The 15,811-nt window shown below is 35.8% G+C and overlaps 1 protein-coding gene across 1 annotated transcript; it reads left to right on the forward strand.

Annotated features, from left to right (window-relative positions):
• Positions 1 to 14,395: 14,395 nt before the first annotated feature.
• LOC147406073 (uncharacterized) lies at positions 14,396 to 14,977 on the forward strand. The gene has a single exon (XM_086432481.1). The coding sequence runs from the start codon at positions 14,396 to 14,398 to the stop codon at positions 14,975 to 14,977; it is 582 nt and encodes a 193-aa protein (XP_086288607.1).
• The last annotated feature ends 834 nt before the right edge of the window (positions 14,978 to 15,811 follow it).

The following is a 15,811-nucleotide window of genomic DNA, read 5'->3' on the forward strand; positions in this document are numbered from 1 at the left end:
TTAGTTTCTGATTTTGTGGTTGGTCGTGTCTACCATGTTTGCGAGACTATTTATCCGGCTCAGGCGGGCCTTTTAACGTAACCGTAAGTAATGGGTCTCTTTTCGATGTGTCAGAACGTTCGACTACTACTAGAGTGTTAGTAATCATTGACCAATCATCTTCGTCTATGCCTATCAGGCGTGCATGTGATTCCCAAAATAACACCCCACTCGTATATGACCATCTTTACAATACACGTTCACTAGTAAAGATAAGAAAGGAATGGACCCGGATCCAGTTGTGACTCCACTCTCATACGCCTCCCATACCATGTATGAGCTGGGTGGTGAAAGCGCCCTTGATCCGTGAGGTACGCGGATCCGCTTTTGACCTTTGAGGTTTAGGAGTCGCCACCTAGTTATTCCGGTCTAGGAATCGAACAATGACTCGAAATGGATAAAATAACTAATCTACAAAAGATACTAAGTTTGGGGATTACGTTACGAGGTTGGAAGGTGTTAGGCACCAACCCTACCCGATAAACACCGGTCTCTACTAATTTCCAAATAAAACTACATTGCTAACAAGACCTAAATAACAATAAAAAAATAAAAATAATTATCTTTTTCGAATGCAACGATTTTGATCCCTCAAATCTGATAGAACAACTCCTTGTACATTCCTCACTTCGTTTTGTTGCTGGATCTGATTTCTGATCTCCAAGTTGAGGTATCTTCTTCTTGGATCTGTGCGTTTTCTGATTTTTTTATGGATTCTGAGGTATTTTAGAAGGGTTTTTGGGTGTTTTTTGAGCTAAAGTTGGGATATGAATGTTAGGTAAGGAGTTAGGACTTTAAAATTAAGATTTTAGAGAGGCTAGGAAAGCTTTTCGACCTACTTTTTCTAAGGTTTATTCTTTGATACGAAAATAGGATGTGGAGGCTCCTATTTATAGATTTTTTAAGTGTTTGCTTAGATAGAATTAGTGTTTAATTATAATTCTTTTAGTTAGAGTTATATTTTAATTAGAACTGTTTTAGGTAGAGTTATATTTTAGTTAGAATTCTATTAAATAGAGTTACTATTTAATTAAGATTGTTAAATAGAATTATTATTTAATTAAAACTCTATTAGGGTTTTGACTTTTGGTCTTATTTGATTGACTTTAATTTTAATTAGGATTTCACTTTATATTAATTAATATTTTAATAATTAATTTCAGAATGTTTAATTATTAAAATTATAAAATTACCGTTTTGCCCATAAATAGAACTTTTGCATTTTAAGTCAGTTTTTGATGTTCCAGTATGTTTTAGAATCGATTTTTTGTAAAGAATTCAAAGGAAATATTGGTTTGTGTCTTTTATGAAATTTTTGTGCAAAATGGTCGTGACTTTATGAGGGGTATTTTTGTAATTTTATTGAATTCTATGAAAATTAGCGAAATGATTTATTTGATTTCGATTTGTTATTTTATGTGTTTGAATGAGTTTTCCTAAGCATAATGTAGGCTCTAGGGATGTTTTAAAGTTAGGGATATTTTAGTAATTTGATTATTTTTAGTGATTTTTATCGTGAAATTTCTTTTTGTCTACAAAATAAGGATGTCTTTATTTTTGGGGTCATATTTTCCTAGCGTAGCGTGGTTTCTATAGTTTTGTCGGTTCAAGATACCTCATCCGGATTTCTGAAACATATCTGGTAACAAAATAAATCATTGGAATAATCATCCATCATTGGGAGCCGTTGCAATCGGGTTGACGAGTTGATTAATCAGGCGGATGCAAAAATGGGATGTCTACAGATGCCCCTCTTTAGCAGAAGATTGAAGCAAATTAGATAGCAAATCTATTTTGGTAGATAGTACGATATTCGAATGCCAAGCTAATGACAATTCATTTTGCAGCCTGATTTAGCAATTCCTCAGGACGTTTGGATCCTTGAGGGTAAAACTCTCCCCGAACTAAAAGGTTGTCCTTGAGCGAGAGCTCTCACTAACAGTGTCAGATCCTTGAATTTTAAAGAATTCTCCCTACCTAAAAAGTGCAAGTATGAGTGTGTGTACTATGTGAAACTGAGTAAAATCTGAGCAAAACATAAAATCTAAGAAAACCTGAGAAAATTTTTGACTTTAAACAAAACTTGAAAAAAAATTGAGGTTTGAGAAAAATCAGAGCAAAAGTTGAGAAAAAGTTGAATGTTATACTCTACCTACCCTAGGTGAAAGAGTAATGAACTTATTTTTCTGGGAGTCCTACTATACCTGTTCTGGGAGTCCTACTCTACCAGCTCGGGGTGAAAGAGTAATGCAGTAATTTTTTTTTTCGGAAGTTCTACTCTACCTACTCGGAGTGAAAGAGTAATGAACTAAGTTTTTTGGGAGTCCTACTTTACCTGCCCAGGGTAAAGAGTAATGAACTAATTTTTTTAGGAAGTTTTACTCTACCTACTCGGAGTGAAAGAGTAATGAACTAATTTTTTGGGAGACCTACTCTACCTGCTCGGGGTGAAAGAGTAATGCACTAATTTTTTTTTTTTGGAAGTTCTACTCTACCTACTCGAAGTGAAAGAGTAATGAACTAAGCTTTTTGAGAGTCCTACTCTACTTGCCCAGGGTGAAAGAGTAATGAACTAATTTTTTTTAGGAAGTTTTACTCTACTTACTCGAAGTGAAAGAGTAATGAACTAATTTTTTGGGAGTCCTACCCTACCTGCCCAGGGTGAAAGAGTAATGAACTAATTTATTTGGGAAGTTCTACTCTACCTACTCGGAGTGAAAGAGTAATGAACTAAACTTTTTGGGAGTCCTACTCTACCTGTCCAGGGTGAAAGAATAATGAACTAATTTTTTTGGGAAGTTCTACTCTACATACTCGGAGTAAAATTGTAATGAACTAATTTTTTGGGAGTCCTACTCTACCTGCCTAGAGTGAAAGAGTAATGAACTAATTTTTTTGGGAAGTTCTACTCTAACTACTCGGAGTGAAAGAGTAATGAACTAATTTTTTGGGAGTCCTACTCTACCTGCCCAGGGTGAAAGAGTAATGAACTAATTTTTTTTAGGAAGTTTTACTCTAGGTACTCGGAGTGAAAGAGTAATGAACTAATTTTTTGGGAGACCTACTCTACCTGCTCGGGGTGAAAGAGTAATGCACTAATTTTTTTTTTTGAAAGTTCTACTCTACCTACTCGGAGTGAAAGAGTAATGAACTAAGCTTTTTGAGAGTCCTACTCTACCTGCTCAGGGTGAAAGAGTAATGAACTAATTTTTTTTAGGAAGTTTTACTCTACTTACTCGGAGTGAAAGAATAATGAACTAATTTTTTGGGAGTCCTATTCTACCTGCCCAAGGTGAAAAAGTAATGAACTAATTTTTTTGGGAAGTTCTACTCTACCTACTCGGAGTGAAAGAGTAATGAACTAAACTTTTTGGGAGTCCTACTCTACTTGTCTAGGGTGAAAGAATAATGAACTAATTTTTTGGGAAGTTATACTCTACCTAATCGGAGTGAAATAGTAATGAACTAATTTTTTGGGAGTCCTACTCTACCTACCTAGAGTGAAAGAGTAATGAACTAATTTTTTTGGGAAGTTCTACTCTACCTACTCGGAGTGAAAGAGTAATGAACTAATTTTTTGGGAGTCCTACTCTACTTTCCCAGGGTGAAAGAGTAATGACCTAATTTTTTTGAAAAGTTCTACTTTACCGACTCGGAGTGAAAGAGTAATGAACTAATTTTTTGAGAGTCCTACTCTACCTGCCCAGGGTGAAAGAGTAATGAACTAATTTTTTTGGGAAGTTCTACTCTACCTACTCGGAGTAAAAGAGTAATGAACTAAGCTTTTTAAGAGTCCTACTCTACCTGCCCAGGGTAAAAGAGTAATGAACTAATTTTTGTGAGAAGTTCTACTCTACTTACTCGGAGTGAAAGAGTAATGAACTAATTTTTTGGGAGTCCTACTCTACCTGCTCTGGGTGAAAGAGTAATGCACTAATTTTTTTTTTTGAAAGTTCTACTCTACCTACTCGGAGTGAAAGAGTAATGAACTAAGCTTTTTGAGAGTCCTACTCTACCTGCTCAGGGTGAAAGAGTAATGAACTAATTTTTTTTAGGAAGTTTTACTCTACTTACTCGGAGTGAAAGAATAATGAACTAATTTTTTGGGAGTCCTATTCTACCTGCCCAAGGTGAAAGAGTAATGAACTAATTTTTTTGGGAAGTTCTACTCTACCTACTCGGAGTGAAAGAGTAATGAACTAAACTTTTTGGGAGTCCTACTCTACTTTTCTAGGGTGAAAGAATAATGAACTAATTTTTTTGGGAAGTTATACTCTACCTACTCGGAGTGAAATAGTAATGAACTACTTTTTTGGGAGTCCTACTCTACCTGCCTAGAGTGAAAGAGTAATGAACTAATTTTTTTGGGAAGTTCTACTCTACCTACTCGGAGTGAAAGAGTAATGAACTAATTTTTTGGGAGTCCTACTCTACTTGCCCAGGGTGAAAGAGTAATGAACTAATTTTTTTGAAAAGTTCTACTTTACCTACTCGGAGTGAAAGAGTAATGAACTAATTTTTTGAGAGTCCTACTCTACCTGCCCAGGGTGAAAGAGTAATGAACTAATTTTTTGGGAAGTTCTACTCTACCTACTCGGAGTAAAAGAGTAATGAACTAAGCTTTTTAAGCGTCCTACTCTACCTGCCCAGGGTGAAAGAGTAATGAACTAATTTTTTTGAGAAGTTCTACTCTACTTACTCGGAGTGAAAGAGTAATGAACTAATTTTTTGGGAGTCCTACTTTAGTGAAAGAGTAATGAACTAATTTTTTTGGGAAGTTCTACTCTACCTACTCGGAGTGAAAGAGTAATGTGCTAATTTTTTTGGAGTCCTACTCTACCTGCCTAGGGTGAAAGAGATTAGAATTAATTTTTTGGGAATAAATGGGGGATTTACACCTCATTTGATTTTTTTTAAAATAAAAAATTAAATTTTATGAAGGTTCGGTAAACATTTTAACTCTCTTTGAATCTTACGAGTTTTCAAAATTTCTATCAAGAGTGTAACCTTTAATTCAAAGTAAACATTATCCTTTGGGGTTGAAATTGACTAGGCTTCAGAACCAAAATGCCACTAGTTTGATAGGAAACATTGCACTAGGGATAATTGAACATAATTTGAAAATGAATGCCCCTATTGTAAGGAGGGAAACTGTACTCTTTAGACAAAGGAAGTGCCCTTATTATGAAAGTTTGAAATCCTTGATTACCGCAAGCGCAATAAAGATTTAACTTTTAATTTTGATTTTTTATATTGAAGATTTTGAGTCAGGCTCAAAGAAATTGGAACAAAATATTTTTTTCTAAAATTCATCATAGAATTTTTTAATTCTCCCCGTCGGTTCGCTTAGGGACATGAAACTCTTCAGATCAGTCATAGACGAGATACTTGTATCCACTGAGTTTATATTTGGTTCAAACTCGGTATTGAAACTTGATCATTCGATCTGCTGATGTTTCAACTCGGACCGCCTTTTCAGCTTCTCAACTCAACGGAGATTTTTTTTATTTTTTGGTCCCTCTAAGTTTTTCCTAGATTGTTTTTTCAGGTTTTCAATCTAGCGAGCATGCCCTAGCTTTTGCCTAGATCATCTTTATAAGTTTTCGATCTAGCGAGCTTACAATTTTTTCTTTTTTCTTTGCTCTGATTGTTGTCAAGGTCGTCCTTTCAGATTTTCAACCTTACGAGCTTACCCTAATTTTTGCCTAAGTCGTCCTTTCGGATTTTGAACCTAGCAGGCTTCATTTTTCTTTTTCTTCCATTTTGAACTTCTAAAGTTACTATCTGATCATGCTTTGTTATCTTCCTTGACTTTTTCATACAGTACTTAGGAGGACTTTTATGGGTAGGCTTAGGACTGGGCATAAAAAGAAAGGAATTTTGAGGCTCAAAAATCCAAATGCCCCTTGCGTGGCATTTCCTTTTAAATTGTTTTCTTTTTCATTGAATTTTCTTCCCCATTTTGGATGATTTTCTTTTTTCTTTTGAATTTTTTCTTTTTAGATTTTTTATTATCAGGAAACCTATTTTTTATTTTGATGTGGTCAGGCCTGAAGTAACTTCTCAGGTTGCCTACGAACCCCAGAATTTTGGGATCAGACCAATACGTAGTTCGAATTTTTTCCTCCCTTAGGTTAGGTAATCAGGCTGAGAAATAAAAAGGTATAATTTTTTTTTTGAAAATACTGCAAAGGGATTGAGAAAGGATATATTGAACTGGGTAATAGGAAAATTGATTCGGTCAAAGATGGCCTCCTTAACTATAGTACCGTTTGATTTGGTTAAGGTTGGTGGGTTCTGATAATTTGATTCCATCATGATCTTGAAGCCTGACAACTTTCCCTGGTAATATTTCCTTGATGATGAACGGACCTCCCCAATTTGGTTTGAACTTTCCTCTAGGGTCAAAAATATGTGCCCGATTCTCTTCGAGTACTAAATCCCCGACTTGTAAGTGACAGGCCTTGACTTCCTTGTCAAACGTTGACTTTTATTTAATAAGTTTGCACGTGGTACAGAACTCTAAGTTATTTTTCTTCAATTAAGTTTAGTTCTTCGTACCCATGACGGACCTAGTCTACTTTTAACAATTGACTTTCCATCAAGACCTTGAGATACGGGATTTCCATTTTAACTGGTAAGATTACTTCCATATGAAAAACTGTATTGAAGTACGAAACACCCAAAGTGTGAATGATAGTTCTCTGACCAATTCCGGTGCGATTGGCACATTTCACGATGATTGTTTTGAGATTCTTATTGGTTACTTGCTTCAACCGCTCCATTAATCTGAGAACGGTAGGGAGATGATGCCGGATCTTGAACTTTTAACACGGAGTAATGACCATTATCAGAGATCAGCTCAAAAGGTACCCCCATATCGACTGATAATATAAACTTTGCAACTCTAGCTGTAGTGAGGATAACGCTAATATATTTTCTAACATCTTCTTTGATTCCATCGATATAGACGAGTATCTATTCCATGTTAAACAACACCCAAGCTTGTACCTAATATATCCTCATAGGACCACGCGAACTAGTCTTTTGAAATTTTTGAGTAAATTTATTATCCCCTCGTGTTCCTCTAAAGATAGGATGGTTTTTATTTGAATTTCTTGAGAATTTTTTATTCCGAGGTCAATGACCTTTGCTTTTTCGATTAAAAGTTGAGCCCGACTCTTATCTTTCTTGTCTAGGAGAGAAATTTATCATATTATTAGTTAATTCGTTAATGCACTCGAGGTATTCAAAAATTTCTTTTATCCAATAAAATTCAGATGGGGCGACAAGCACCTCTATAGACTCAATAAACTAACTCGACTCAACAAGGAAAGAGTAAACTCGATCTAAAGAAAACATGACATTGATGGATTGATAAAAAAAATTGGATTCAGACTAACCCACATGACTCATGAAAACTCAAAACAAGTACCCACAACAGGTTTGATTACGGACTGAGGACTTGAGACATTGTTTATAACCGGCAAGACTAAAACATTGTGACCTTCAAGAAACAATTGGGAAATGTTGAGATATTTTAAAGGATTGATTTGGCGTTGACGTTCATTCCAACTGACCGGACTAGTAACCCTAACAAAAAGGTGAACAATTGATCTTAGGTGCAATGATAACCTTGAGACCCCATCAAATGTGAATTTGATCAATTCCAGTGTTACCCGCTTGATAACATTTTAAATGAACCTTGAGATTTTATTGAATTTTGTGCACCAAACCATTAAACAATTCATTTATGCAATGATCATTTTAAAAGGAAAAATAATCTTACTGAATTATCAAATATCTTATTTAAATAATTTTTTTCTTTAGAAAAGTATATTTCAGTAATTTTCCAAATTCCACGCAAAAAATAGATCTTTTGTAAAAATCCTTTTATTTTCTTTTGGGAAAAATATATATATTTTTTTGTAATGAGTTGAGACTCGAATTTAGAAAAAACTTTGATTTCCCTTTTGATTTAAATGGCCCGGCCCATCATGATCGTTGGATCGAGATGGACTGGGTCATTATGAATTATTGCTACATTTTGAATGGATTCTTTATTGGGTCGGTGCACCCAGTAATACAGTAGTTTTAAATCGGATTTAAACAAAAAGATTAGATCCTTGAGGATAAAATCGTACGTTCACTTTCACATGCATTCATCATTCACAGACATTTATTATTCACAAGGTGTCATTCAATAAACAACCCGGGAACACCCTCGATAAGTTCGGGTCGTGTCCTATGGGGGAGGTTTCTAGACTCCAAGTTTACTATATGCAATGCATTTTTATCTGGCCACCCTTGCCCAAGTACACCTATATACCTCTCGAGCGTACTCAATCAAACAGCACGTGGTGACTTGATTTGATATACCGTATAGGTGATAATCTAAAACTCCAACTCACTTCTCTGAAGTCAAAAACAGCCAGTTTGATCCCCAGTTGAGAGGTGGCACATGATGCTGAGCAATGACCCACTTAAATACCTCCCGTCTAGAATAGACGTAGTCTATCCCCCTCGTATAGTAGGGTACAACGAGGCAGGATCTCGCTTAGACACTGATTTTGACCAAGAAGTGCAATTGATGTATTTGGATTATCTTTTATATACCTACAGGTACAAGTCAAGAGTTGTAGCTTTCATAAATGGTTTGACATCCCACGAGGGGACCGACCACGTACTAGTACTACGTTGGCAATCGGGACATGTGACTGTATGACTTACAATAGGTCAAGGCTCAGGTTGCTCCAGCCTGGGTGCATCGATATACCTTTCAGAGTCACCTGATCAGACGGTACTGATGCCCGAGTTTGATATACCCTAAGGTACGTGACTGGAGTTGTGACTTTCATGAATGACGTCGCATCTCCGAAGAGATCGGACCACGCTCTACTGCCACGTTGGCTATATGGGACGTGCAAGCATGCAAAATAATAAACGTGCTAGTGGTGTGTGCAAAACAGGGTGGGGTGTGCTCGGGACCTTTTTCAAACAAATGGGCCATGGGCATGATCATATAATCACAATACAGAATATCAAATTATTCACAGATTGCCCAATCTAACATGTTACAATCAAAGTAATCATATCGGAAATATATCTGTTGAGATCATGGCATAATAGAGGACAATCAATGAATATGTCACAAAAGATAATCAATCAAATCCAATATTGAACATGCACCAACAAAATTATTTGTTTTTTTATATGAACCGAAATAATTCTTTCATAATCCAATAGAAAATCACTTTAGGTGACCCTACATAAGTTGAGATTTCAATGAATATTGAGGATAGAACGATAATTGTGGAGATAAGGAGCTATGACCTTTTTTTTTTTTTTGTAAAACAAATTATTATTTTTTTTTTTAAGAAATATTTTTTTTATAAAAAGTAAAGAAATTAAAAAAACCTATCAGTAACTATTACTAAACAAATTACTAAAAAAAATAAAATTAAACAAATTGATTTTTTTTTTAAAAGAAGGGTAAATTATTATTATTATTATTATTTTGCCATGTTGTGAGATTCATGACCATTAGCAAGATTTGAAATCTTATTAACTAGTGAGGAAAGTAATTTTTTTTGTTTTTTTTTTAGCTGAATTACATTCTGTTAAACAACAAAAAACTTTTTTTTTTCTTAAACGTGAAATTTAAAGAAATCCTAAACATTTCAAAATAGAACTTATGATCCAAAAAACCATGAAGATAACTCAAAATCTCAAACATAAAAATTTTCAATAATGCTGATATGATGATAGCAGCAAGAAGAGACAAAAGAAAAATAACTTTCCTTCATTCTCTCCACAACACAACTTCTGAAATTGAGCACGAGTTCCATGGCCACCAACATGATATCTTTTCACACAAACTTGTCTCGACACCCTAGCTGTGCAAGCTTATTGAACTCAATTGATCTTTGGGGTCTGGCATCAGGAACAAACCAGCATTTGTAGCTCCTCTCGGAAGTGAAAACCTTATAAATTTTTACAAATTTGTACGGATACTGATGGAACACGAAAAGTATAAGAACGCCATGGAGCAATCGGTTGGATTGTCTCCATATATACCTTGATGACTCATCTTCTAAACTAGAGCAGCAGGTGAGAAAGACAATTTAACGACGGGTTTGCCTTCAAAGAGAGAGATGAGAAGTCCGCAGACGATAAAGAGAACAAGGGCAACAACCACTCCAGATTTGAATTTGGAGAGGGAGAGATCACGAGTGGGTTCTTTAAGACTAGTTTCGAATCGATCGACATTCTTGGCTTTGGATTTCTTGGTGGATGATTTGATTTGGTTTCGATGTTGTTGGTCTGGATCATTGGGTTCTGTTCTTGGAGTTCCAAATTTTCTAGCACCAATTTCATGAAGAACAACAGTCATTAATAAACAAAGAATGGTGATCTCTATGAAAACAAGCTCTCTAAATCTTTTGAAGATTGAAGGATTTGGGGATTATTGCTGCCATGATCGAGTTTTTTAGAGAGAGAGAGAGCAAGAAAAACGTCTTCTCTGTTTGCTGTTTTTCAGCAAATGGAGAAGAAGATAAAAAACAGTAAAACTGTTTTCTACTAACGGCACACCACGCGTAAAAAAAAAAATTTGCGATTGTTTTTCTGATTTTTTTTTTTTTGAAATCCTCTTCTCATCACGAACAACATTAAAAAAAAGAAACATTTTCATTTCTTAGTGTTTACTCATAAATAATTCTTTTTCACAACTCGCCGCATATGCCTAGAAAACGCACCAAAAAAAATTCATCCAAATTTTTTTTTTTTTAAATAATCATAGCTCTCATCTCAACCACCATCATTCCATCCTCAATTTATGTCAATTTGAAGTTTTCATTATTTAGGGTCATCCCAAAACGATCCTAGATTGAATCATAAAAAAAGGATACTCCAAAATGACCTATCCAAAATCAAACCAAATAATGCCAAGAAAAAAATAATATGACCAAAAAATATAAAATAAACCAAATAATGAGAATGATTCAACAACCATTTTTTTCCATACTATATTGTCCTCTTGACATCCTGCATTATTTAGGGTCATTCTGAATGATCATAGATTGAACCATGAAAATGTGCCAAAACAAAGTATTCGGAATCCAAACAAATGATTCCTAATTAAGCCAAAAAGAATGATAAAAATAAATAAATAAACAAATAACTAAAAATAAAATAAAAAAGGTCCTACTGGCAATGCATCCCATACTTGGGGTTTTTCAAGTCTGATCCTCGATGGTTCCCAGTAGAGTCACCACGGAAAGCGCCCTCGATCCGTGGGATGCGGGTATCCGCTTTTGACCTTTGAGGTTTAGGAGTCGTCACCTAATTATTACGGTCTAGGAACTGAACATTGACTCGAAACGGATAAAAAAACTAATCTACAAAAGATACTAAGTTCGGGGATCACGTTACGAGGTTGGAAGGTGTTAGGTACCAACCCCGCCCGGCAAACGTCGGTCTCTACTAATTCTAAAAAAAAACTACATTGCTAAAAAGACCTAAATAATAATAAAAAAATAAAAATAGTTACCTTTTACGAATGCAACGATTTTGATCCCTCAGATCTGATAGAACAACTCCTTGTACATTCCTCACTTCGTTTTCTTGTCGGATCTGATTTCTGATCTCCAAGTTGAGGTATCTTCTTCTTGGATATGTGAGTTTTCTGATTTTTTTTTATGGATTCTGAGGTATTTTAGAAGGATTTTTGGGTGTTTTTTGAGCTAAATTTGGGGTATGGATGTTAGGTAAAGAGTTAGGACTTCAAAATTAGGGTTTTTGGAGAGGTTAGGAAAGCCTTTCAACCTATTTTTTCTAGGGTTTATTATTTGATACGAAAATAGGGTGTGGAGGCTCCTATTTATAGATTTTTTAAGTGTTTGTTTAGATAGAATTAATGTTTAATTATAATTCTTTTAGTTGGATTTATATTTTAATTAGAACTGTTTTAGGTAGAGTTATATTTTAGTTAGAATTTTATTAAATAGAGTTATTATTTAATTAGGATTGTTAAATAGAATTATTATTTAATTAGAACTCTATTAGGGTTTTGACTTTTGGTCTTATTTGATTGACTTTAATTTTAATTAAGATTTCACTTTACATTAATTAATATTTTAATAATTAATTTCAAAAATTTTAATTATTAAAATTGTAAAATTATCGTTTTGCCCATAAAGAGAACTTTTGCATTTCAAGTCAGTTTTTGATGTTCTAGGATGTTTTAAAATTTATTTTTTGTAAGAAATTCAAAGAAAATATTTGTTTGTGTCATTTATGAAATTTGTTGTGCGAAATGGTCGTGACTTTATGAGGGGCATTTTCGTAATTTTATCGAATTCTGTGAAAATTGGCGAAATGATTTATTTGATTTTGATTTGTTATTTTATGTGTTTGAATGGATTTTCCTAAGTGTAACGTAGGCTCTAGGGATGTTTTAAGGTTATGGGTATTTTGGTAATTTGATTATTTTTTGTGATTTTTATCGTGAAGCTTCTTTTTGTCTACAAAATGATCATTTCTATGTTTCTGGGGTCATATTTTCCTAGCGTAACGTGATTTCTATAGTTTTGTCAGTTCGAGATACCTCATCCGGATTTCTCAAAAATATCTGGTAACAAAATAAAGTATTGAAATAATCATCCATCATTGGGAACCGTTGCGATTGGACTGACGAGTTGATTAATCAAGCGGATGCAAAAATGGGGTGTCTACAGGTGGTCCCTACCGTACATCCCAGGATAGTATGTCAGTATCATGTTTTGTCAATTCCAAGATTAGTCGTTTGTAGTCATGTTGTAACTACTGGAAGACATTGATCGTATGCATTACATCAACGACAAATCCATAGTGTATCAAAACCAATCAAGGTCAAGGGACATCTTCACCCATGGAACATCAAAACATGTTTATCGAAGCATCTTGTGTGTATTCTAAGGTCATCCCAAAAATCAGCTCTATCTCAAGGGAAACGGAAGCTGTCGGCAAGAGTGAAGGATCCACCTTCAGCCACCGACTGAACAAAATGAGAAAACTTCTATCGGTGGCAGAAGCTCTATCCTGTCGGTTCCACTGACAAAATAGTCATCAGTTCCACCGATGAACAAACTATCGGATCCACCGCCATCCATCGATAGATCAGAATGGGATATCTTCTATCGGTGGCAGAAGCACAAACTTGTCGGTCCAACGACAGAATAGTCATCGGTTCCACCGATGAACAACTTGTCGGTCCCACCGCCATCCACCGCCAGAGCTAATTGAGAAATCATCTTTCGGAGGCAGAAGCATAATTCTGTCGGTTCCACCGTTATAATGCTCATCGGTCCCACCGATGACTCTTGGAGGTTCCACCGACAGTGTTGCCGATAATGTTCAACGGTAAGATTTTCGACCGTTATGTTTGGTCGGTGCCACCGACAGGAAGCCGTTAAGAGCAGTTCCTATAAAAAAAAAAGCTCTAGGCTTCATTCTTTGATTGATCAACATCTTCTGAGTTAAGCCCAAGTAAATAAGTACACTTCAAAAGGCTTAACGAAGTAAGAAGAATAGTGAGGTGAAGTCGAAACCATGAACATCAAGCTACTTCATCTGGGTTGATCAAGCTTCACTTACTTCATCCTTCAAGCATTTACATTCTAACATTGAGCTAGGCGAGGAGCCATTGATGAAGAAAGTAGTGAAGAACCGAAGAATAACAAACTCACCTCAATCGTCATAATTGTGAGTTTGATTGTTTTTGTTTTAAATTTTAAAAATACTCTTGTATTAGTTTACTTGATTTCTCCTTCAAGATCAAGCACTTGATTGAGTTGCGGACTCAAGAAGAGTGATAAAGGTTACTGAGTTTCCGACGTATAAAACTCAGATATTTTGAGTGGATGTGGTTCACTCAATCTTAGGGTTGCAGAATTAACCCCGAAAAATTCTATGTGCGGTTTAAGGTGAACCAAAAACCTCAGTATTAGTAAACACCAAAGAACCATCAATTGGAGTTCTCTTGGGAGTGGACGTAGGCACAGTTGCTGAACCACTATAAATTGTGTGTCTCATGTTCTTCTCTAATTTCCTTATCTTCATGCAAATCTGAACGTATATCATGATTGATCATAGCTTGCATAAATCTTTTGTTCCATGAATGATTTGATGAATGTATCAATAGAACGAACTCATTAAAAATTCAGTCATTAAGTGTTCACATTTAGAAGAATTTTTTATAGTCCTATTCACCCCCCCTCTAGGTCTATACAGTGTCAAAGTCTGTAATTTCAATTGGTATCAAAGCGGGTTACTCTAGAAAGGTCTAAAAATCCTGAGTGATCCGTGGCTTTGCATCATGTCTAAAGCCGATAAATGGTCCTCGACTTGTCCACCTATGTTCGAAGGCATCAAGTATGCTTTCTGGAAGAATAAAATGATGATATACATCAACTCTCTAAGTAGGGATGTGTGGGACATGATTGAGGAAGGTTGGGAACCTCCCGTTGACATCATCAAGGTAGATGGTGTCACTACCTCTATTCCGAGACCATCAAGAAAATGGACAGAACAAGATAAAATAGACAGTAGCAACAATTACAAGGCTCTTAATGCCATTAGGAGTGCCATTTTCGATGATGAGTATCAACGGATATGCACGTGTCAGTCGGCCAAGCAAGCATGGAAAATTTTAGGGGCCGCTTACGAAGGCACGAGTATAGTGAAGAAATTTAAACTTCAACTCCTTCGCACTCATTTTGAAAATATTAAAATGGAGGAAAGCGAAACTGTCCAAGAGTTCTACGCACGTCTAAGTGACATTTGCAACTCTATGTTTTATGTAGGGGAGACTGTCCCTCAAGGTAGGATTTGTGCAAAAATCCTAAGATCCCTGTCTAAGAGATTTGCCTCTAAGGTCACCTCAATTGAGGAATACTGAGATGTGGAAACAATGACCGTTGAGGAACTTATGGGGTCTCTCACTACCTTTGAACTCCATCTCGAAGGCCCTCCCTCAAAAGGGAAGACTCAGGTCCTGAAGTCATCCTCTTCTAAGTCCACATCCAAGCGAACATCTCGTATCGGGTCTCAATCCTCCTCCTATGATCATAAGAAGATAATGATTGAAGAGGATAAGGAGACTGAATCGGATGAGGAAGACTTAGCCTTGTTAGCTTCAAAGTTTCAAAAGTTCTTCAAAAAAAGAGCACATGGTAACACTAGTAAACGTAATCATCCGATAGATAGACATGCGCCTATAGGTAGAACCGTGTTAAAACCAAGGGAATATATTGAGTGTTACACATGTGGTGGTCGTGGTCACTACTCAAATGTGTGTCCCACTAAACCCAAATCCAAAGATCTTTCTAGACTTAAGACTAAGGGCACAACAACGGTTGCTAAGGCCACATGGGATGACTCAGATGAGTCAGAGAATGAAGAAGAGCTAAGTTCTTCCTCAGATGCTGAAGACCAAGACACTCTTCGGATTCTTATGGCAGCACCACGTTATGTATTTCGGATGGAGATGAAATTGAAAGGGAACTGGACTATGAAAGTCAGAATCACTCCTTAGTCACTTCTTCCTCTGATGAAGAAGGAGAAGATGAGGGCAGTGATTAACTTGAGCTTCAATCTGCATTTGATCAACTGTTCGTTAGTCATGTAAAACTAACCAAAAAACACAGTCGAGAAAAATTCCAAAAGGAACAGTGGCATGCCCAATATAAGCAAACCTGCAAGGAAAAACTCTCCATAGGCCTTGAATTAGAAG

Source organism: Akebia trifoliata, chromosome 3, assembly GCF_017979445.1.
Source record: "Akebia trifoliata isolate Shusen 1 chromosome 3, ASM1797944v1, whole genome shotgun sequence".
Taxonomy (NCBI): domain Eukaryota; kingdom Viridiplantae; phylum Streptophyta; class Magnoliopsida; order Ranunculales; family Lardizabalaceae; genus Akebia; species Akebia trifoliata.

Coding starts and splice junctions, on each gene's coding strand:
- LOC147406073 (XM_086432481.1), top strand. CDS start 14,396: ATGTCTAAAGCCGATAAATGGTCCTCGACTTGTCCACCTATGTTCGAA.